We start from the raw sequence: 23,578 nt of genomic DNA, 5'->3' as shown, positions 1-23,578 counted from the left end.
AGCATGTTTCTGTACAGATAAAACCTTAAGAATAAAGGGTTAATAACAGTTTGCTGGGAAACTGGTAAGATGGATAAATGAATGAATAAATGGACAGAAGGATGTCTGGTTTCAAGGAAGGAAGGAAGTATGGGCAGATGGACAGAAATTATTTACAATAAGACAACACAAACACTTCTCTTCCAGACTGAGAGGAATTCTGTAATCCAGCACATCAATCCCTGCAGCACTGAATGAAACAACAAAACAGTCAGAGGAAATGAAAAGGTTTTCATTTCTGAGCTGACATGATCATATTAATTAATGGGAGAAATCAGAGAATGTCAGATCAACTGCTTCAACAACCAGTCCCACAAAACAACACACATGCACACACATGCATGCACTCACGCAGACACATGAACGGGTCTTATGGGAGTTGAACCAATAACCTGCTGGTAATTAGTCTGTCTCCTAAGCCGCCAGTGTCTGTTAGCCTCTATGACCCACTGATACAGAGCTAACGAGAATGTCAGTCACACATGTGGTTGCACGCAAACACACACATGCACACGCAGACACCCACACTGGTGCAGAAAGCCGAACAGAATCCCCCTCATTCCCTCATGTTTTCACACAGCTGTAAACACAGATCTGCTCCCTCCCACTGTGTTTGACATGTGTAACCTCTTTTCTCTCCATAATTTAGATGGATGTGGACTCATGCTTGTCTCTCTTTCTCCTACCCTGCAATTATATTAATATATCATAAGTGCCTTTTCATAAATATGTTATTAAAGTGCCTATTAATATATAAAGGCCACTACCTGTTCTTTCACAGCAACAGTAATGAGGATTTGTGGGCTGGAGCGTGGGATACATTTAAAATGCGTGTGACATGTTTTAATGTGAGAGCCAGGAATGTCAGACTCAGTGGGAAACATTTGGAAACTGTTCACTCAAACAAAACCAAGGTATGAATGTAAACAGACCGCATTCCCATTTTGCTATATTAAAAATAAACTAACCTTGATCGGTTGTAGAGTTTTAGCAGACAAAGATTTGTTTTTATCTGGCTCAGAAATGATTTTATTCTAGACACACAGCACAAATTCCCCAGGTAGTTTCAGCATGCACAAAACATCTGTGGTATAATCACCGTGGTTCAGTCATTATGAAGGCAGCATATCTGTGACCTGGCTAACAGCTTATTCACAACATGTTGTCTGCATCCATATAAGAAAAGCAAGACTGGCCACACAAGCATCATGTTTTAACTGCCACCTCACAACAGCCATGGTAATGTAAAATTACCATGTACTTGTCATTGACAAGTACATGTCAGTGTACATGTCAATGCACTTGTCATCAATGTACTGGTGATGCATTGCAACTGGTGATGAGGAGGGATGGAGGACCACACAGGTGAACGGGTATGAGCAACACCTCCTAGGTGGCTGGCCACAGCAAAAGTAGGAACAAGTCTACTCAACAACGTTTTGAGTTATTTACAGATGCTAAAAGTATAGATTCAAAGTTTCCCAATTGTGTCAAACGTATGGAAGTCAAAACATTTGAATGTTGGCACTCTTCAATCGATCGTTTTGAGAGAAAACAGCTTTCAAAGTTTTTTTCCAAATCTACTTTACAACCTGGGATTGTTCACAACCCCACCACGCCACACATACACACACGCACGCACGCATGCAGTCACACACACACACACACATGTTTGTTTTGCTATCTTTGTGGGGACTTTCCATTGACTTCCATTCATTTCTACTAATTTCTACAGCCTAAACCTTACCTTTACCCTTTTCCTAACCCTAACCATCACATACCTAACTCTAACCCTAACCAAAACTCAATTCATACCTTAGCCCTAACTCTGACCCCTGACCCAAAAACAGGGTTTCCCCTTGTGGGGACCAGGCTCAGGTCCCCACAAGGAGCGATTGGTCCCCACAACGTAGCATATGTCAGGAAAATCGTCCCCACAAGGTATTACAAACAAACGCATGCACACATGCACACATGCACCAGCATAGATGTCAACAGTTAGAAATTGCTTTGCTAGGTGTGCACTTTGTCTGACTTATGAGAGCTGGAAAAATATATTTTTAGCAGTTTTCAGCTTTTGTCTGGTTTTCCAAAAGTGCTGAGAGCTTCTGTCATGGAGTCATTTGTAAAACTTTAGTGGACGGAGGGAGAGAAACATAGGGTATAACTTGATTTTGGTGACACCACAAATACTATTTTTTTATCAAAAAGTATACACAAATTCCATTTTAATTTACTTTAGCAAAATGACTGTTACACCATCATCCTCTTCTGCGCAACAACTTCCCAGCTAGCATTTAACATTCAGAAAATGTTCAATAAACTGAACGTTTGCAGTCATAAAAGTTCAGTGAATGTTTAAAGACAACACAGAGCTGACCTGTATTAATGACATTAAAGACTACAAAAGCCAAAAGACATGATTTTTAAAAAATAACTTTATCTTGATAGATAAGAAACATAATCAATAAAACTTTCATTAAAAAAATCATAATGGTAAAGAGCATAGATATAATGACATTTTGGTATAAGACATTGACAATACAATTTTAAGGAAAATGTCTGATTTAATATTTTCAAATTCAATAATACTTTATTGACCCCAAAGGGAAATTAAGTAATAATACTAAATAAATAAAAGATGGCAAACGGACATTGATTTTTAGAAGCATTTCACTGTTTTATAAAAATGAAACTTTACACACAAACTTTATGTAGACATGCAACAATGACAGATTGGGCATATGAGTTGGGAGTAACTAATTGTTGTGCTGTGCCCAGGACGTCAACCCAGCAGCATGATGGCTTGGTTTTCTGCGTAATTCTTAATAAAATCAACAACTGTTGATTTGTTCACAGCTGAATAACCGGGGAGTCTGTCTGTTTGTCTGTCATGTAAAAGGCAGTTCCATGTTTCGTAAGCGAGCAGAGAGTAATGCATCTTTCATGTTAACTATGTTTCTTGTGCTCATTAATTTAATCATGGAAAAAGGTCAGAGATCCTCTTGTGTACAAAGCAAGTGCTGAAGCTCTGAGCCAAACCACAAAGTTAGTGGAGACAAACTGGCAGAGCAGCAGAGCTGATGTGTAAACAAGGTACAAGTTTTGACAAGCTAGTACTTTTGTAGTTGGGTAACATGTAAATAATATATTTAGACAGAAATACAGTTACTTTTTAAAATATGTATCAGTTGGCTTGTTGTTTTCTAAATTTAGTGGATGTTTTTTTTTATTATGCTTAATTTTTCCTCACCGACACTCATTTTCAGAAATTTTTGAAGTCCACTCACTTCCTCTTGTTTTGGGTAACAAAACAACAACATGTTTAAATAATTTCAACATAATTACTCTGATTGAAGTACATATTTGATCAAAATACCTTTTTCTTTCTAAAGCTTTTTTTGTACAAGTGGCCTGAACATAACTATTAGGTTTCACTTAACTCATAAATATGTTATATATTAGAAAATTGTAGGACAAAGGTAATTTGATTTGTGTATTACTCAAAGAATCCCCTTCTCATTGTGCAACATGGAATTGTTAGATAAAATTATGACTAATTCAAATACCACTCAGTGTTGAGCTACAAGTTACAGATTGTGCTAAAGATGAATGGAAAATACATGTTTTTGCGCATCTGAGCCAACCTTACACTCAAATCAACAACTGGCTTCATCACAAGAAAATGTATGTTTCAGAATAGTCTGAGTCTGACAAAAGGTGGGGGGTCAACGGAACAGGATTATAGTGAAGGAATGTTCCCACAACCTGACAGAAGATGTGGCATGCTAACAGAGCCCTTCCAAAGAAGACTTTATGTCAAAATCACACTGAAATGTTTAAGGGTGTGTTCACTTTAGCAAGTAGGTTATTGCACTTCTTTAAAGAATAATAAAAGGATTTATAATGGTCTTATTTTGTTAAATTACAAAAAACTGGCATTTAAAAGAAAAAGACCTCTTGAGAGCCACCATGGATAACTGATTTCTTAAACTTACATGACTTCGAGGCGTGCAGACTGGGAGTCATTGCCTGCTTGTGACATCACGCTGCAAGTGTAGTCCCCAATGTCACCTGACCACGTCTGGCTAATAGTCAAAGAACCTGGCTGCACAGAAACACGGCCACCGCTGCTTGGCAGCACCGGTATGCCGCCGCGGTACCACTTAAAGCTGCAAAAAGGGAACGGTGCATTAGTAGAGAATCAAAAAAATTTAATACATGTTCTTTATAACTTTAATAAGCAGCTACCTGATATTAATTCTGGGGTCATGTGTCGCATTACAGGCCAGAACAGCTGTAGTTCCTTTGATTACACGCTGGTCATCTGGAGGCACAGAAATAACTGTACGACCTAAAAAGTAAAAAGTGAAAATGTAGAAAGTGGGAGTAAAGCTAAATGAAACCTCATTAGTTCTTCCCATCTGTATCACACATGGACAGGTTCATGTTTCCTGAGAAAACAAATCATCTGCCTCATATTATATTGTCACAATAAGGGGACAGTCTTAAGAAATATATAAAAAACAGATATTAATAAATATTACACAGTGTAGCTTCAATCCAGCAAAAATTACTCTGCAGAACATTTACTCAGGGAGGTTGAAGGCACACTATTGCACATCATGCATAATTTTGCTCTCCTTTCATAATTTTATTAATACTGTACCTTATTTTGTAAATCTGTTCACCCTTAAATGGGTTTTGTATCCTGTGGGATACAGAAATTTTCTATGATGTAGACAAGAGGGTTATCAACCACCTGCACTTCACATCTCTTGACACATTTAAGAGGGAGTTGGGGAAAATATTGAGGTCATGTGACCTTATGCCAGCACTCAAAAACAAACTAATACAGGTATATAAAGGTCAAAGTGGTGGACTATATGGACAAAGACATACATTATTATTTTTCATATACATACTGATGTGAGAGAACTTTCTTTTGTGTGTGTGTGTGTGTGTGTGTGTGTGTGTGTGTGTGTGTGTGTGTGTGTGTGTGTGTGTATTTAAAAAAAAGAATTACATTTAAACATCTTAGATAACGAAACGTGGAATGTCTGTATCCTGGGGGATACGTTGCCCAGTTAGGGGTACAAAAGAGGGATAGTTATACTCAAATTTTCTTTGATTTCTGATTTCAAGTCTTTAAATTTATAGATAATCGCTATTAAAAAACATTGTTTAAGCTTTATTTTACTGTCAAATGTGGATTATTTTAATTTATTGGGTATTATGTATGAATTCAGTGTATTTCAGTGCATTTTCTAAGTGTAGTGACAGATTGACCATTGTGAGTCAGGTTCTGGTTCTGCTGGAGGTTTCTTCCTGTTAAAGGAGAATTATACCAATCCACTGTCACTACATACATGCTTAAAAGTTATTGGGTTGAATTGATTTTTTTAACTAACATGAGACATTTGTGAATTGCTGTTACATAAACTTAATATTAATTTGTATATTTTTGAAATGCAAATCATTCAAAAACAAGGCAGATTCATTGCATACAATATTTTAAAATGTGTTTCAAACCTTATTACAAACATCTAAAAGTATAATTTTTATACCCCAAACCAGCAATGTATCCTGGGGGGGATACAAACATTAAATTAAAAAATAAAGGTTCTATTTAAATAAAAAAAATTAAATAAATAAATCATGAAAATGTGTTATTTTAGCCTAGATACATTAGAAAATTGCAATGAAATAATTTTCAAATAAATAAATATATGTCTGAATGCATGCAGACATATATGTATGTCTGCATATTTTTTTTGCATAATAATAAAACTGATTACGCAAAAAAAAAAATCGTTTTATCTGGCAAATAAAAATATATTTTATTTCCCTGCAGCACAAACAGCTGCTATCAACAAGCTCAACCATCTGACTGAACACAATTGGGCAGGCATACTGTAGATAAACTGATGTACCAAGCCTGGTATCCTGAGCTGTTTATAGTATTTTTGGTTGTGTGTGCATGTATCTTACTCCACACAGTGAGTGCAGCCGTGGTGTTGACGGTTCCCTCAGAGTTGGACACGATGCAGGTGAATTCTCCTGAGTCCTGGATGCTGACCGGCTGAATCTGCAAACTGCCTGACTGCAGCAGTGTGAACCTGGGAACCTGAACCGAGCCGCTGGCTATGATCTGTGATCCTACAGAGTGAGAAAACAATAAATTACATATGACAGAAAGTCAGTTACGCCAATTTAAATTGCAATCATGGGTGTGTGTAGAGTGAATTGTGTGGCTCAGCACCTTTTCTCCAGATGACGGCAGGTTTTGGAGCTCCACTGTTCTGACAGGTAAATAAAGCCATATCACCATCAGTTACTGTCTGGTCAAAAGGACGGGACAGAACTGTGGGAGCCACACCTGAAACACAGCAACATAATATAAGCACCTTGACAGCATAGGATGAATATTAAAAGCAAAGTTACAGGATGCAAAGCTCAGCAACAGAAGAGAAAAAAATGGAAATGGAAAGGATGTCAGTGTTGATCTAAACACCAGGGCAGCCTCGCTAATCAATGGGGGCTTTATTTACTACCTGGTGCTACGTGCATGTGCATAAATGTAGCCAGCGGGTGCTGGAGAGGCATCATGGACACTTTGAATTATATCTAATATCTAATCTCACTAAACAGAATATAAATATGAAGAGGTTAAGTCTAAGTGCAGTTTTAAACCAACACTGTTGGTTTAATTTTACAAGTAATGTTGGTCAAAAATTTCAATGAATCAGAACACCTGATTTCAAATGATTAAAGTGGGCAGTATTATGTGTTTTCCAGGCACATAGAGACATTTTATAGAATAATTAAGTAACTGTTAACTTCAGTTATAAAAATCAGACATTTAATACACATATCACTTACTTACATTTGATTTTGTTAAAAATAAATTAGTGATATGATTTTTATTATATGGGACCACTTTCTTCAGCAGAAAGTGGTCCCATCTCATCTCATAAAAGATGAGGATAAGTGCACAACTCATAGAATAACTACTCTTTCAGAAATAGATAAAATTAATGCCAGTATTAATTATTAATTAATGCCAGTATGGAGTTTAACTTAATATCCAACATGAACGGTGAATGTGATCATATAACAAGCAGAAGAGGAATCCGCCAAAGAAGCCTAAGAGAAACTTGTGTTTATGTCTTATGAATCCATGTCAGACAAACTTACTTGAAACAAGGAGCTCTGTGTGAGCTTGAGTCTCTCCTGCTGGGCTGCGAGCGAAGCACTGGAATATTCCTCCGTCTCCTGGCTGTACCTTGCGCACCGTCAGCCCAGCGGCCGAGCTGACCTTGTAGCGAGCATTGGCCAGTTTGGAAAGAGGCACTGTGTCCTTATACCACTCGATCCTTGGCTGCGGCACGCCTACATACGAACAGATATATTAAAACCAATCTCAGCAACAGCAAAACAACTCATAAGAAATTCTTTTGGTTTCACTAACGCCAGCTGACCTCACTGCTGAGGTAACTGCTCCCACTCCCACTAAAGCAGCCATGCTCTTTCCTTCCACCATCTTTCCCCTCTCTTATCCAATCCGCCTCTATAAATATGCATGTGAGCATAATGAGTGTTAATAATATATTGATCGGGGGATGTGGGTGGTGAAGCAGAGGTGGCTGAATTGGCCTGAAAACATTCTGAATAAAAGATGAGGATAAGTGCACAATATCTACAGTCTCAGAACCCACCCATCTGACCGACATGCCAGATATGGCGAGCAGTGAGCTCATGCAATTACTCTGCCTGCACCTTCACACCTGTGTATGTGCTTGTATGTGTGTGTGTGTGTGTGTGTGTGTGTGTGTGTGTGTGTGTGTGTGTGTCTTAGAGGGTGAGAGAGATGGACTTCAGACTTCCTCAATCTGTTGTTGTCGAGCTTTCCTAGATACGCGTGAAATATTTCTCTCCCCCTCCTTGTCTGGCTTGCTCTGTCACTCTGTCTTTTCTCCTTGGTTCGTTCCTGCTCCTAGCCTCCATCTTTCTCTCCGTATCCCCAGGCCTCTGCTATTTAATTACACTGCCACTGTATCAGATTACTGAAGAGGAACATGAACTCACTCAGTGTGTGAAAGAGAGGGAGTGAAGAGTGAATGAGAGAGGGAGCATGTTGCAGTTTTGAGAACCACGTCCAGCAGTGTAAGTGTTTTCATGTAATCCATTTAAAGATAAGAGACATGAACAAGTGCAATTTTCCAAGCCTGGATTTAGCCAAACTACATGCTTATGCTGCTACAAGCTCAGTTGCACTCTCCATGCAATCTTCAAGGTAAAATATTGTGCTACAAATTAAACAATGGTCAACACAGATAGATGATGGACAGAGTAACCTTACAGAACATGAAATGTGTCCAAAATAGAGGATCCAATGTCTGCCACATTGTGATTTAAAGTTGCCATTAGATGTTTCATTAGATCCATGAGCCATTTAGTAGCAAACCTAAACAAACTGAAGGCTTTAGAACAAAAAAATATGAAACACCTTCCATCAACAGCTTTCCAGTTTAGTCACCTTTAGAGAAAAAACACGATAGTTAGCTGAATAATTAATGTTGATTTTGAATCCATATGCTCTGATGGCAGATAACATAGTTTATTGTGGCCTGCAGAGTTGAAACACTAGACATGTAAAACAAAACCAAAGTTGTTGATGGAAGAGTTTTTATTTATTTATTTATTTTATTATTATTTCTGTTCAAATACACCTAAATGGAAAAGCATTCAAATCTACAGCTATTTATTTACCCTAATACCAGGTAAACAAGTTAGCAATAGCCTAGCACTCCAGGAAAGCGTTCCTCATGGAAACAAGACATTTTAAGATAACTAATCTTAAATTATTCAGATGGATATTAGATATAAAAAGTCTTGATTGGAACATCACCTAATAGAAAGTAGTTCATCTGAAGTATTTTATATTCTCACACACAAACACACAGAGCACAAACAGTGTACCTGAAGCCTTGCAGGGGATTTCTATATTTCTGTCGATTTCGGCAACGATTTTCCTTTTGGGTTGAACAGTCAGTGAAGGTGGCTCTGGAGAGAGGAACAAAGTAAGACTTTATGCAAGCATCTTTTTTCTAACTAACTTGAACTAAATTCATGTAAAGAAATTCTTTCTAGCAGAATAAAACCTTTTCCTCTCTTGGCATTAGGTAACCTATGTGATGCTGAAAAGAAGGATTTTTATTTCTATATATTTCTTCAATTGACTTCCAAGCAGTAACAGAAAAACACGTTGTAGATCTCCCTGGGGAAACAATCCCCTTTTAAACTGCTCTATTCTGCTGCCAATAATAATGGCTCCTTACAAACATCTCCACTAGAGCTGTTCTAAATGCTGACACAAGCTATGGGATCTATGGAAACAGAGTAGCACTCAGAAGAGATGCTGCTCACTTGAAAAAAGACTAAATGATAAGCCAAAATACAAATGTGACTTTCTTTTTACTGTAAATGTATGTACTTAGCAAGTAAACACCTTTTTTTTTTTTTTTTTTTTTTTACAAAAACTTTATTACATGTTCTATATTTGCACACACTTTAACACAGGAGACCAGCAATGGGTATCTACTGTTGTTGCAGCCAGTAGGGTACACAACAGGAAGATGGAAAGTCATACATATTCCTATTAGTGGATTGGGGCAAGAAAGAGAATAAAATTGAATAATGAATACCTTTGAGGCGGAGATACATACACTATTCTGTTTGGGAATCTTTTTTATTGCACCAAGGTCTGCTAGCTTGTCCCAGAAAAAAGGAAGATCTGTACCAATGTATTCATCAGTCTCTAGTCCTCTGATACACATGAATCCATGCAGACTTTTTTGCTGTCAGGCAGGCCTTAAAAGAGCTGCTGGCCTAATGAAGGTAGATAATGTGGAGAGAGTGATTGCACTGGGAACGCAGAAAGATAGAGCCAAGAAGAGGGTCCAAAAATTGGTTCTACACAGTAAGGGAAGGGCTGACGGGGAGGCACACAGAAAGAGAATCAATATTCAGGCAGGTCTTTTCTGACTCAGTATTCTGGAGGCGTGAGGAGTTCGTGCTCTCTGCTTAGGTGCTCCTTTGCTCCAACAATCGCACAAGATCAAAAAGACACTCAAACCAGGGGAGAAAAGTTTCGCCTCATCAATTACACACTCCTTACTTTCTCACTTGTTGTGTGTTCCTGCACACACATTGAGCACAGCAGTGGATTTCCATGAGGGCACTCTTATTTGGGCATTTTCCATGTTCTCCTATTAATTGCTGACTCCAGGGAGCAAAACTAATTTAGCAGCTGAGTGAAAGAGGCATATGCTTTCTTTTTCACTTTTTTGGTGGCCCTTTGGTGAATGTGTGTAAGCATGAGGAACATATAGACATGTGTCAGTGTAAGAATGCTAAAGTATTCATACTCCTTATATTTTATCACATTGCAACCACAAACTTTGTTAAATATCAATGGGATATTATATGATAGATCAACACAATGTAGAGCGTAATTGGGAAGTGAAAGGATACATTTGAAAAATGTTTCTTAAAAATATTTTTCAAAGGAAAATTTGAGCTGTTTTGGTGTTCAGGACCACTTATTCAGTACTTAGACTTTCTCATTGTCATTCCATAAAGTCTAGCTTCATGAAGTCCACAGCAATCGGTTATGGTGTCGACCCACCTGAGCTAAGGATATGCAGCTCCTCCAAAGTTACCATGGGCTTATTGGCTGTTTCCTATATTAACACTCTTCTTGGCCAGCAGAATCTATAGCAGTGGGGAGGAAGGTGTCCTGCTATCCTGCTGCTAAGGGATTATGCTGCAAGAGGACTAACTGACCACTTTTCCTTAATATCTTTCTCTGCCCTCTTTCACTTCTACTCTCCAATTTGCATTATTTGGTGCTGTTTCAAATGTTAACTTAATGTTTTCTATCAGTGTTTTTGTTCTCCATAGAAGATGAAGCTGATCTGTGTAAGGATTGGTGAAGATGGAGACAAGGGAGAGCCAAAATGCAAACAGCAATGTGACATCATGAAGATTTATTTAACTTAAAGACTTGACTTGACATGAGTGATCACCAAACTGCAGGTACAAGACGCACAATAATCCACAATAATCCCACACCAGACAAAGGCATGACTAGGACTTAAATACTACATGAGACAGGAGAGGGGAATAACCGATCAAGCAACACAGGAGAAAAACATGAGCTAACTAAGAGGGAGAAGATTGAGTTGGAGAAGTAAACTGATAAATGCAAAAAAGAAATAAAAACTGACATCTGAAGGATAACAGAACCTGCTCACAAATGAAAAGAAGATCAAAACATGAATACTAGAACCTAACAGGACAGAAGCATAGGGATCATTATAATCATGTTAGAACAGAAGACTAGGATAACTAAGAGACGAGGCCAGGCATGAGAACTAGGTGAAACTAACTGAAACAAAAACTCAAATTTAAATAAAACCTAAATAGAAAGAAACCTAAAGAATAAAACATGACACCAGGACAACCATGAATCCAAACTCACAGATGAATAAGCAAAGACTATGAATAACAAACTCATGGAACCCAAAACCCCACGACAACACCAAACACTCAGACATCATGACAATCTGGGGTTCTGTGTAGCTGAAGGATGGCATCGTTTGAGATAATGCTGCCAACAATTATTTGTTCTCCCTGTCCTGCTATTAATTTTTTCTTTATCTTTTTTTCTTGTCTGGTTGCGGCTGATAGCCGCAACCAGACAGTACTGAGTCAAGTTCAGGTTGTGCTAAAAATTTATTCCTGTTGAATGTGAGTTTTTCCTCTCCACTGTCGCTTTGTAGAAAAAAAATCAAGTTGTAAAAAAAAAAAATCTGAACAGTCTGTGTTAAAAGGATGACCAGTTTGTATCTGACATAACTTCCATTTTATGATGATAGATGGAGAAGTGATCATTGGATGGTCAAAGTCTGCTATGTTATTTTATCACCTGAGCCTGATTTAAACTTGTTCACTGTCTGCTGTGTTCCTTGATGCTGTTTGTTCTTTCTAGCATCCAAAGTCTTCACAGAACATCTGCATTTATATTGACATTAAGTAACAGAAATGTGGACTAGGGGATTTCTGAAAGCAATGGGTTTTATTTAAGGGTATTGGAGTAATGAGGAAATGAATACCTTTCTTTGCTGCACTTTTGTGAAAATGCAAATTTTTCTTTCTGCTTCACATTTATGCTCTAAATTAAAATCAAGTTTGAGGTTGTAGCATGATAAAACTGCAAAGTTCATGAGGGGGTTTGGTGACTATGGCAGCAGTTTGTGTCCACAGCAAATGTTTTACTGGTGGATGGAGACAAATGGATTGAACAATCCTGCAGCTGACAGGCCATAGCTTTAGCCCTCAGTTACACTTTGAAGTGAAGAAGAAATAAACAGACTAAAACAGAGCACTGAGCTAGAAGTGTACAGACAAAACATGATGAAGGCTTCCAGGCCCAAAATGGTGTTAGGCATCGGGCTAACACCATTAGTAAATGTGTTTACACAGTCACACTTTTCTGAGTAAGTCTTAGTCAGATATGCTATTCTTTTCACTTTACAGTTAGACTTAAATAAGGATTCAGATGTGAACTCTCACCAGATAACAAGTGGCAAAGTTTCAAACATCTAAGTCAGTATGATGGGTGTTTTTCTTACCCATTACAGTCAGGTATCCCCTTGCCTCCACGGGTTTGATAGTGCTGTTGCTAACCAACACTTCACAAACATACAACCCTGCATCAGAAGAGGTGGCAGCAGGAACAATAAGCCGACGCCCACTGGCCAGCCAATGTCCACCACGTTTCCATAACACCGCAAGGCCATCAACCGGTCTGGCAAGAGAAAAGCAGTACAGAATAAAAAAAAAGAGAGAAACAAGAATCAAGAGAATTGGGAGAAAAAAAGAAATGGGTTGACTGAAAGCAATTACGACATATTAAATCCATCAGTTTATTTGTCAATGAGGCAGAAATGAATGATGACAGTCTTTATATCAGAGCCGTCAGCTCTGCTCAGCATGAAGGAACATTCATCAGTTTTTTTTAAATGTTCAGAAAGGAAATGGCTTTTCATGGAAAATGGAATTTTGTGGATAAACAACATCAAAATACCATTCTTTAACATGTTTGTTTTTGTGTAAGACAGCAATAATGCATCACAGTATCTGCTCATAAAAATATTTTTTAAAATCTGTTTTCAGCTGCTGAGACTTAATCCTTTATGTTTTCTAGGAACAAATCAATTGTAAACTTTCTTAATGCATGTGGAGATGATCAGTAGCTGGCCTAAAAGTACATTTTGTTGAAGACGGTTGGTCAGTAATGTGTTTACAAACAGGATGTGTTTACAAACAGACATACACAAAAATTATTTCATTTAATTGAATGAAATTATGCAAGTGAAAGCTGCAAAAATATATTAAAGCATTTAAAGATTATTAAAACTGTGTTTAAACAAAATGTAATGTTATTACAACAATATTTCATTATGAGAGGTTTGCAAAACTAAAGCTATGACACAAAAACAATCACAGAAAATAGCTTTAATTACCTTATAAATACTAAATTGCTTTAATATTTGTAAACTGATTTATTCAAATTTAAATATATGCTTGATTTTTGTTGAAAGAGCATGCTATAAGATTCTGCTTATCATTATTCTTTCAGATGTACAAATCTGGTCTGAAGTTTCCGTACACATCATCTGCATGAATGCAATTAGGTTTAGGCTTTCAAGAGTGCATCTGAAGTGGTATTTGAAATTATTTTGTAACAGTTAGGCTAAAGCAACTTCTGTAATTCCTACATCAAAATGATAAATAAAGAGTCAGTTATATACATACATTACTATTAATAATTAGATACTCAGAGCTGCACAGTGCCATGGTTGTCTATCTTGTAACTTGGAGTTCTTCTGTGTTGGTTAATATAAATGCTATAAGCCAGAATCACTTACAAAGAATTGCATACAACCATTGGAAATCTGAAAACTTATGAATGTCCAAGTAGTAGTAGGCAGGTTTTCAAGTGAGTGGTACAAAACGTTGTAATTTCTGCCCTTCGTAAAGAAGGGAAAAAATCTCGACTTTGAACGTTGATTATTTTTACCTCCATAATGAAAATGGAGCATTGTTTGACACATTATGAAAGTGAAACAGGATTCATCAGATGCCAGCAAACTCATGGTAGTGTAAGACGAATACTACAGGCTAAAAAGCAATGAGTTAGTCAGCTTGGAATTAAACTGGGAGACAATTCTGTGTTTCAACAAGACAGTTATCCCAAAAATGCATCCAACCTATACAAAGGTTCATGCTCACCCTTATAAAATAACAAATTTCCCTCGTTTTGTAGAGCTGACCACATGTCTATAATTACTGCTGCACAATGGTTAAAAATGCTCAGCTAGATATGAATATGGGAAATCACATTTTGAGTGAAGTACAGAGAAGATTATCCTCTACTTGTTTTCCACCAGGCTTCTAATAATTTCAGCCTTCAAGCAGGCTGCAGTGGTGCATTTACAGCACCCAGTAATTATTGACTGTGGAAAGCAGATGATTATAGACTTTGGCAAAGCGCTTGATTTCAATGATCGTTCTCTCAGTTTGGCCAAACTTTTTCAAGTTTCTCTCTCTTCCGTGGTATGAAAGAATAAAACTTATAAAAGTGTCAATATCAGCTAAGCTTTTCATTGAATGCTGTTTTTGACAGCAGAAGCAGTTAAAAGTAGAGTGAAAAGTACCTTTTCTCTCTGGGAAAAGAACAGGAAAATGTGAGCTGAGCTAGTTTGCATGCAGATGAGGAGCACAGAAGACTAAATTATCGTGCGTTGAATTAAAAATGTATGATCTGACTATACTGTTGTTTGTGTGTTTGACACGGCGTCTGCTGCTTTTAACTGCAGGTAAATTCCTCCACTCTAAAATGTTTGATAATTGATAACAATCAATTATCAAACATTTTAGATGGAATAACAATTCCATAGCTTAAAAGCTGTCAAGTTGCTGGTCAAGTCCAAATGATAAACTAATGAAAAGTTTTGCTGAACAACAATAACAAAAAAAATTTCAATAAAGCTTGTTCAGCACAACTAGCCCCTACATAATTTCTACATTATCACCTTATATATATATATAAAAGCTGCCAAGGATTTTTTTTTTTGCCGTTTTGTGATGTAAATTATTTCAACAATCAATAAAGTATAATATGTACCCCATAAAAAATGTATTGTGCATATATGTCCAAAGAAAAATGACTGGATAGTTAACATCTGTATGTAACACCTGTTACATCCTGAACAGAATAGTGATTCTATTCATAATCTATATAGACAGAATTTCCAGCAGCAGCCAAGGTGTTGAGGGGATTTGCTTTGATAGCGTTAGGATTGGGTCTCTGCTTTGTGCTGAGATTCCTCCAGAGGAGCTGGAATGAGAGGGAGGGAAGAAGGAAGTAAAGAAGGAAGTAAGGAAGGAAGGAAGGTTACTTGTTTTAGGTCAGTTAGAGTTAGCATAACCATTTATTAAGTGGTATAATACTGAGGAATATCATTGATTTACTTTTTATTATTTTCTATTATTTGCCTCTGATTCAGAAGTACACTACAGTCACTAAATATCCACTGCTTACTCTTTTATATATATATATATATATATAAAGTTTTTTAAAATACAGCATACATAAATCATACACAAGAGTATGAAACATATATATAGTTAAAAAGTATTGTATAAGAAAGATATACTCTTACCAATACGACAATGAAAATAAAAGGTAACACTTTATTTGAAGGGGGGTGAATAAGACTGTCATGACACTTTCATAAACATGACATAACACCTGTCTTGAACATGAATAAGTCTTCATGAATATTTATGACTGTTGTCATAAAGTGTCATTTGGTAAATTATGACACTTTTAATACAAAGTTGACATTATTCAAAATGTCTTTGTTATGACAACTTGACATTAACCATGAAATCGTTACTGTTTAAACTTTACCTTTAATAACATAAAGTTATCTAATTTTTAAAGTGCAATCAGTAATACTTTTATAACAAATTTATATCAGTAATGATTTCTTGGTTAATGTTAAGATGTCATAAAGACATTTTGAATAATGTCAACTTTGTATTAAAAGTGTCATAATTTACCGAATGACACTTTATGACAACAGTCATAAATATTCATGAAGGCTTATTCATGTTCATGACAGGTGTTATGTCATGTTTATGACACTGTCATGTCAGTCTTATTCACCCCCCTTCAAATAAAGTGTTACCAAATAAAAACATACAATAACTAAAAATAAAATAAAATATAAACAAGTCAGGACAATTATCTAAATAACTGGTTACACTGCACCATCCTAAAGTATATCACTTTAGGATGGTGTAAAGGCACGAGTGGCATACTAAGAGGCTGAGCGAGCGTCAGAGTCAGTCTTAGACTGAGAAAGATGGCCCAAAAACAGCTGCCAGATACTACAGAACTTATTAGTGGAGCCCACAACATCATACCACAGTTTCTCCAAATGAAGAATCTCAGTAAAATCACATAACCACATTTTAAACTGAGGAACCTTGTCAGTTTTCCACAATCTTAATATTACTTTATTAGCTATTACCATTCCATACACCACAGTCGTTTGCATAGAAATGCAGCAGTTCCTAAGTGAAGGAGAATATCCAAACAATGCAGTCTGGGCATCTGGAAACAACGTGCATTTATACACTTCAGAAAACAAGTTGAAAATGTCACACCAATATTGGAAGAGTTTGGGGCATGACCAGAGCAGATGTGACGTGGAGCCATCAGCGGATTTACATTTATCTCATTTTGAAGATAATGAGGGGAATATTCTGTGCAATTTCATTTTAGAATAGTGGAGTCTATTCTAAAATAGAATTGACTAGTTAGTTCAGTTAACCTTGAAATGAATTAAGTGGTGCCTTACATTGATAGAACATGACCGAATCCTCCCACTGCTTACTGTTTAAACATTCTGATAAAGCCCAGACAACAATGTCATAGCTTTTTGAGCTTCTGATAGGCCAATTCACAACCTATTAACAATCACAAGATTAGGAAAGTATATCCAAAACAGCTCTGCTCTAAAAGACGCAGAAAAATATGACTCATAAATTCAGCTTATAAATGTGTAGATGGAAAATAAATATTTGACACAGATCAGTTGGAGTTTATAGAGTGATGTCAGATTGGACTTCTCTGAGCTAACATGGATACAGGTATGGACCTGATTCCTTTTCTGGAGACAAAAAAGCAATTTTACAGAGTGAAAGTCTTTACATTTAGATTTAGAATTAGAGCTTGAAGAAACATGCATTTTAGTCTTTGTGATGTCCTCTGGAAAGAGGACATCACCTGTATAGATACAGGTAGAGTACCTGTATTTATACAGTGAGTCTACCTGTATAGACTCACTGAGCTTCAAGATTATATAGAGACCTCTAATTTTAATGGAGGGAAACATAATTCCCTGACTTATTCACACTTGTGAGCACAGGTATGAATGAACACAAAAGAAATTTACCTGGCATTGACAATGCACTCCAGCGTAGCCTCCTTCCCCAAAACAACTGTTGTGTTTTTAGGTCCAATCACAATATCTGGAGCTACAAGCTCTGACCCAGAATCTGCAACAGGATCACAAAAAAAAAAAGTGAATGTCGAGTCCATAAATCATGCTGGAACCCCTAGCAGCACAATCTCAACATACATTCCAGCTACATTGTTTAACTTGCACAACTGTAGGGTGTGTACAGCATTGCACTTTTATTACTTAGTACAAGCTTAAATATATAAAATCATACATTCAGGATTCACATTTTACCTAAATTATCTTTAATTAAATTATTCTAATCATCATCTGTTAGGTTGCTAATAGTAACGGTGGAAAGCATAACTGATTTGCAACCAAACATTTCCATTTCCTTAACACAGGGTTGTCCAAAGTCGGTCCTCGAGGGCCAGCATCCTGCATGTTTTAGTTCTCTTCCTGGTGGTAGTAACAATATTTTCAGCATGTCAATGTTCTCCTTAGGCCTTCTAATGAGCCATCATTTGATCCAGATGCGTTAAACCAGGGAGAGAACTAAAACATGCAGGATGCCGGCCCTCGAGGACCGACTTTGGACACCCCTGCCTTAACAAAATGAATGAGATTTTATGATTTCTGGTGCTGAGGTCAGTTTCTTCTGAACCAGAATAACTTAAAAAGTCCAAAAAGGATGAATGTTGCCATTAAATGGCCCAAAAGACAATGTGTAATTGCTTTAATGGATGGTAACACTAATATGCTACTCAGAGCAGGCTTCTAATCATCTCTTACTGCAGCAAGATCAATTTTTAAGAAGGTCAAAACTGTTAATACATTTTGTCTAGATGCCATATTGGATGAATTCAGTGCATGCCTATAGACCTACAAGGTTTTAAGAATTAAACACTTTATGAGAATCCGTTAATGCATTACTAATAATAGGCATCAATTATCATTCAATATATCATATTTTCTAAGTACCAAAACTGTTGGGAACTTCACTGTTCAAATGTAGAAAACGAGCTGTTTTCATTTTGGATGAAATGGCTCTCTGTACAGAGTGGTGTGATGTTGATCAGCTTATGCAAACGCATCAAAATGAGCAAAGCTGTGTGTGTTGTGTGCTGAAAAGTTTTCTATTGCTAAAGCAAGTCCTGGTATTACATTGGGAGAATGTCCTGGTATCAGTCTGTGAAGTTAAGATCATTATATGAATCAAGACTGATATGATTCACATTAGCAAGTTTACCTTGAATGATCATGTGATCCAGTCAAAGTCCAGACTTAAATTCAATTGATATTCTGCAGCATGATTTTAAACAGGTCTTTCACGCTGAAAGCCCTCTTTGGCAGTTGAATTAAAACCATTCTACAAAGAAGAGTGGCTCAAAGCTGCTCTACAGTGACATACAAAAGTGATTACAAGTTATTACCACCAGTTGAAAGCTGTTATGAGGTTTTTGAAGGCCTCATAACAGGCCATGGTTTGGCCCTTTGTAAATCAATTTTTATAAAGGGCCAAGTTGGTTTGGATAATATTTCCCTGTAGTAAGATTTATTGTAATTTAAAAACTTTTTCTTTGTTTATTCAGGCCATCTATGATTTTGATGAATATTTGTTTGATGATCAGAAACACTTAAGCATCAGACAAAAGAGTAATAGTAAAGAAATCAGTAAGGGGCAAATACTTTTCTAATGTGTCATTCAGCAGTTTGTGGCTAAACATAAATTTCCCTATGGGGCCTTGCATCCCATAGGGAGCTCCTAAAAATACATCTATGGAAGTGCCTTTGGACCAATATTTGCTCTTCATGCCTTTTATATTAGATAGACATCTGCAGAAATAATTATTATAGGAGTGGAAGTTCAAATTAAATCCACACTATGACGTCAAAGTGGTCAGTGTGCATTCAAATTTCCACATGTTCTAATTAGGACATTAAGTCATGGGTCCCTGCAATATACAACTTGATAGAAATGAGAGTCTTTGTGACTGGAAAGCACAAGGCAACATTTTCTTGTGCTTTCAAACTGTACTCTCAAAAATGACTCCTCCTTTGTGTGTACAGTCTAATTCTCTGCAACCTGCTATCTGACTTCCATGGCAGTGTGTGTGTGTGTGCGTGTGCGTGTACGTGTGTGTGTGTGTGTGTGCGTGCGTGCGTGCGTGTGAGAGAGAGAGTTACCATGATAGTGTTAACAAAAACAAGTACAGTGCTTTATGTGGAGAAAGATTTATGGTTTGAAGGATGTGTGGAGGTGAACCGTGTGTGTGATTTATGGCTGAAATGGCCTATTAGGAAAAAAAAGTTCTCCAGAAATATTTAGCTTAAAATGTTCAACATTTTCCCAGTAAACTTTCTAAAGCCATTGAAAAAGGTAATTAAATAAACCCAAACATTGCCATTCGGTTTAGGGATAGCTTCCTGATGAATATGTAGATTTCCAAAGGAGAGGGTAGTAACTGCAAATTACCAGACTAGCTATGATGAAGACAGAGGGATGGGGTTGAGTAGAAGGAAAGATGAGGGTGGGTGTTAGAAGGTAGGGGATCAGCTTTGATATTTCTTTGAAGGGAATGAGAAAGAGGTGGTAATTGACTTTGCTCTTTATTCCTCTTTCACATTTTCTCTCTCTTTCTCCTTTTCTTAATCAGAGATAAAGCAGAGAAGTCGTGTCTCTGTTCAGTAATAAGACAAGCTGGTAAAAGAAGACAGGCAGCCAGTAGCACACGCCGTGACATGCAACCATTTGCTGACTACTGTCTTGACACCTACATTCAGTGATGCTGCGACTTATTTCCAGAAATTGAATCATTAACAAGAAATTTAAGAAAAATTACACAAAAATAGATTATATGGGTGATAGGTCCTCATCACTTGTAATCTCTCTAATATATAACACTGCATGCATGTGCATGAACATATACGTATTTATAAGATATATCAACATTTTAAAAATATCATTTGTCCATTCATTTATTCATTTGTCCATCAGCAGTATCAAGGCATATCAAGGTTTTTCATGGGTTCAACCTCACAAAGATTTTCCATAATGATGCTCTGACAAATAAAAGCACAAGTCTCAAATCCCAGACCTTAAAGGCAGGCCAGTGTGCAAAATAAACTTTTTTGAACTTAACATGTTATAATGTCGTTCTCTCAAACACATACACAGTGTATTGCTTTGAGTCACTCATGAATTGAAGTATCCTTGAAAAGCCTTACAACCTGCTCTACAGGATGTCACCTATTCACCCAAAGATATAATGCGGGAGCTTGCCTGCAGGCCTCAGCCAAGCTCCTACCCCACATAGCACCCCTCCCCCACTCAGCTCCACCAGACTAATGGCAGCAGCTGTTAGCAAACATCTGGAGGCAGGGGTGCCAATTTATGTTTCTGCTGGTGGTGGGTGCCCACCATTGATAGCTCTATTACTGGGTTGGACATCATTTGACTATGGTGTTTTATGTATGCAGCATTGCTTTGTGTTTAATATTGGGGGCTGTGAAAATAACACAATCATCCAAAGAATCTGAAAAAGATAGATAATAAGACAGAAAATAAAGTTAAATTTGGTAAAAAAATAATAAGACAAGTATACAATTGGCAGAAAATACCAAAAACTAATGATATAAATAAAATCTTGCCTTCAAGGCCACTGGTTTATCACACCACTACTACATTCATTGATGCAAGGCAGAATTGATTCATGTTTTCATGTTGTCTGAACCAAATTCCTCCCTCTGAATATTGCAGTTGAAATTGAGTTAGGCTTTGTAGCCAGGTAACATAGATCTTGTTAACCATTGGTGAGCCTAGTTTACTTGTAGCACAAGTTGAAACAATGTTTTTTAAGCTACTGTTATCTGTAATAAGTCTGGCAATTCTTCTCTGACATCATCAGGGTATTTTTAGTCCACGCAACTGTCACTCATTGGATATTTTTTTCTTTTTCAGGCCTAGCTCTATGAAACCACAGGATGGTGAAAGCTTTAAAATCCTAGTACATCAGAGGTTTCTGAGATTTACAGACATGTTGGACTGTTACCAACAACAATGTCGTTCAGTTTCTTTCTCATCCTAATGCTTGGCTTAACCTTCTGCAAGTCGTCTTTTACACATCTAGATGGATTGAGTTGCTGCCATGAAATTTGTTTGTGTTAACAAGCAACTGAACAGATGCAAGTTTCTTTTGTCATTTTATGTTTATGCTGTTGAATGTTTTCCCCAAAGATCATACCCGCAAGATGGGTGCTTCTTTTTCTTTATTAGAATGAAATAAAAGTTTACTAAAACAATTGTCTAAAGGTACATTATGTATTTTTTTAATTGGATGAAGAAAATTAGATTAAAATTTGTTTTACTGAGTTTTGAGTGAAGATTATAAAATACAATAAAATGCAGGTTTTAAACTTTTGCTATCCGTTTTTCCCTTTTCCAGTTTAAAAACAAACTCGGGCTTCCTATTAAGTAAAAAAAAAAAACATTAGACTACTAGTCCTAAAGCTGGTAACATCTAAAAATGGCAACATGTTGCTAAAACATATTTTCATTAGACCCACTTTTCTGCATTAAGAATATTTTTTGTTGGTCTGATATATTCTAATCTTAAATATCATATTTTCATCATAATTACAATAAATAAGAGCTGGTAAAACATCATTGTGGGGCATTAATAGGTTGCGAGTTTCGAGTCCTCCCCTTTGTTGAAAAGGGGTGTCGGTTGGAGTCCCCCCCATTGTTGAAAAGGGGTGCAGATTGGAGTCCCCCCCATTGTTTGAAAAGGGGTGCGGGTTAGAGTCCCCCCATTGTTTAAAAAGGGGTGCGGGTTGGAGTCCCCCCCCTGTTGTTTGAAAAGTGGTGCGGGATGGAGTCCCCCCCATTTTTTGAAAAGGGGTGCAGGTTGGAGTCCCCCCCCCCCCTTTATTGAAAAGGGGTGCGGGTTGGGGTCCCCCCCGTTGTTTGAAAAGGGGTGCGGGTTGGAGTCCCACCCATTGTTGTGGGTTGGAGTCCCCCCCCGTTGTTTGAAAAGGGGTGCGGGTTGGAGTCCCCCCCCGTTGTTTGAAAAGGGGTGCGGGTTGGAGTCCCCCCCATTGTTTGAAAAGGGGTGTGGGTTGGATTTGATTAACCTATATAATGTATTTAACTTGTGAACTGAATTACTGAACTACATAAACTTTTCAGTAATATTCTAATCTATTGAATATGACTAGTTGAGGACTAGTGCCAGAGTGATGATGGCTCAGATGGAAGCTCTCTTTTAGTTTTAGGTACCACTGCCATCAATACAGATAGGAGTACATTTACACAGTTGACAAGGAATAACATCTGAGAGGGTGTTCTCCACAACTGGCCATACCTTAAGTCCTGAAATATCCTTCCTGAAAAGGCAACCATGCAAAATTGTCTGCACAAAATTTTATTATTTTTTTAAATCGGCTTTAATTTTGTTTGAATCAAATATAACATGGTGCATGGACAGTGATTTAATAAGAGAATAAATAAGGAATTGAATCAATACGTGAGATCAATGGGTTCACTGACTGGTCTTCAACCCCACAAACAGATGAGACAAGACTTTGACTAGGTTAAAAAAAAAAAAAATGCTCCAGATGAACCAGTTAAGAGTAATAAGAGTAATTTCAAAGGCAATTTTGGATGACAGCAATATATGTGAGAGCTGTAAAGCAAAGCAGAATGGGTATTTGATCTGCTAATGCAATAAACATGCTAACTGCAATTTCACACTTTGAAGTTTACCAACTTTTTGAAAAGACTATTATCCATCCATCCATTTTCTATACACCCTTGTCCCTAGTGGAGTCAGGAGGGGTGCTAGTGCCCATCTCCAGAGAACGTTTTGGGCTAGAGGTGGGGTCACCCTGGACAGGTCACCAGTCTGCCGCAGGGCAACACAGAGACAGACAGTACA

The 23,578-nt window shown here is 37.2% G+C and overlaps 1 protein-coding gene across 2 annotated transcripts in view; it reads right to left on the bottom strand.

Moving 5' to 3' along the window:
- sdk1b (sidekick cell adhesion molecule 1b) overlaps nt 1-23,578 on the bottom strand; it is a 226,214-nt gene that overhangs the window by 121,460 nt on the left and 81,176 nt on the right. For both annotated transcript variants that reach the window (XM_007540753.2, XM_016665260.1), the window contains exons 4-11: nt 17,637-17,739; nt 12,738-12,913; nt 9,022-9,105; nt 7,237-7,431; nt 6,302-6,418; nt 6,031-6,198; nt 4,291-4,393; nt 4,038-4,211 (exon numbers count right to left, since the gene is read on the bottom strand). In XM_007540753.2, coding sequence (XP_007540815.2) covers nt 4,038-4,211; nt 4,291-4,393; nt 6,031-6,198; nt 6,302-6,418; nt 7,237-7,431; nt 9,022-9,105; nt 12,738-12,913; nt 17,637-17,739 — 1,120 coding nt within the window. The remainder of the gene's footprint in view (nt 1-4,037; nt 4,212-4,290; nt 4,394-6,030; nt 6,199-6,301; nt 6,419-7,236; nt 7,432-9,021; nt 9,106-12,737; nt 12,914-17,636; nt 17,740-23,578) is intronic.

The sequence above is a fragment of the Poecilia formosa genome, unplaced genomic scaffold (genome assembly GCF_000485575.1).
Source record: "Poecilia formosa unplaced genomic scaffold, Poecilia_formosa-5.1.2 Scaffold559, whole genome shotgun sequence".
In the NCBI taxonomy this organism is placed as follows: Eukaryota; Metazoa; Chordata; class Actinopteri; order Cyprinodontiformes; family Poeciliidae; genus Poecilia; species Poecilia formosa.
Note: the sequence above shows the minus strand (reverse complement) of the source record. Positions and strands in the feature narration are given on the sequence as shown.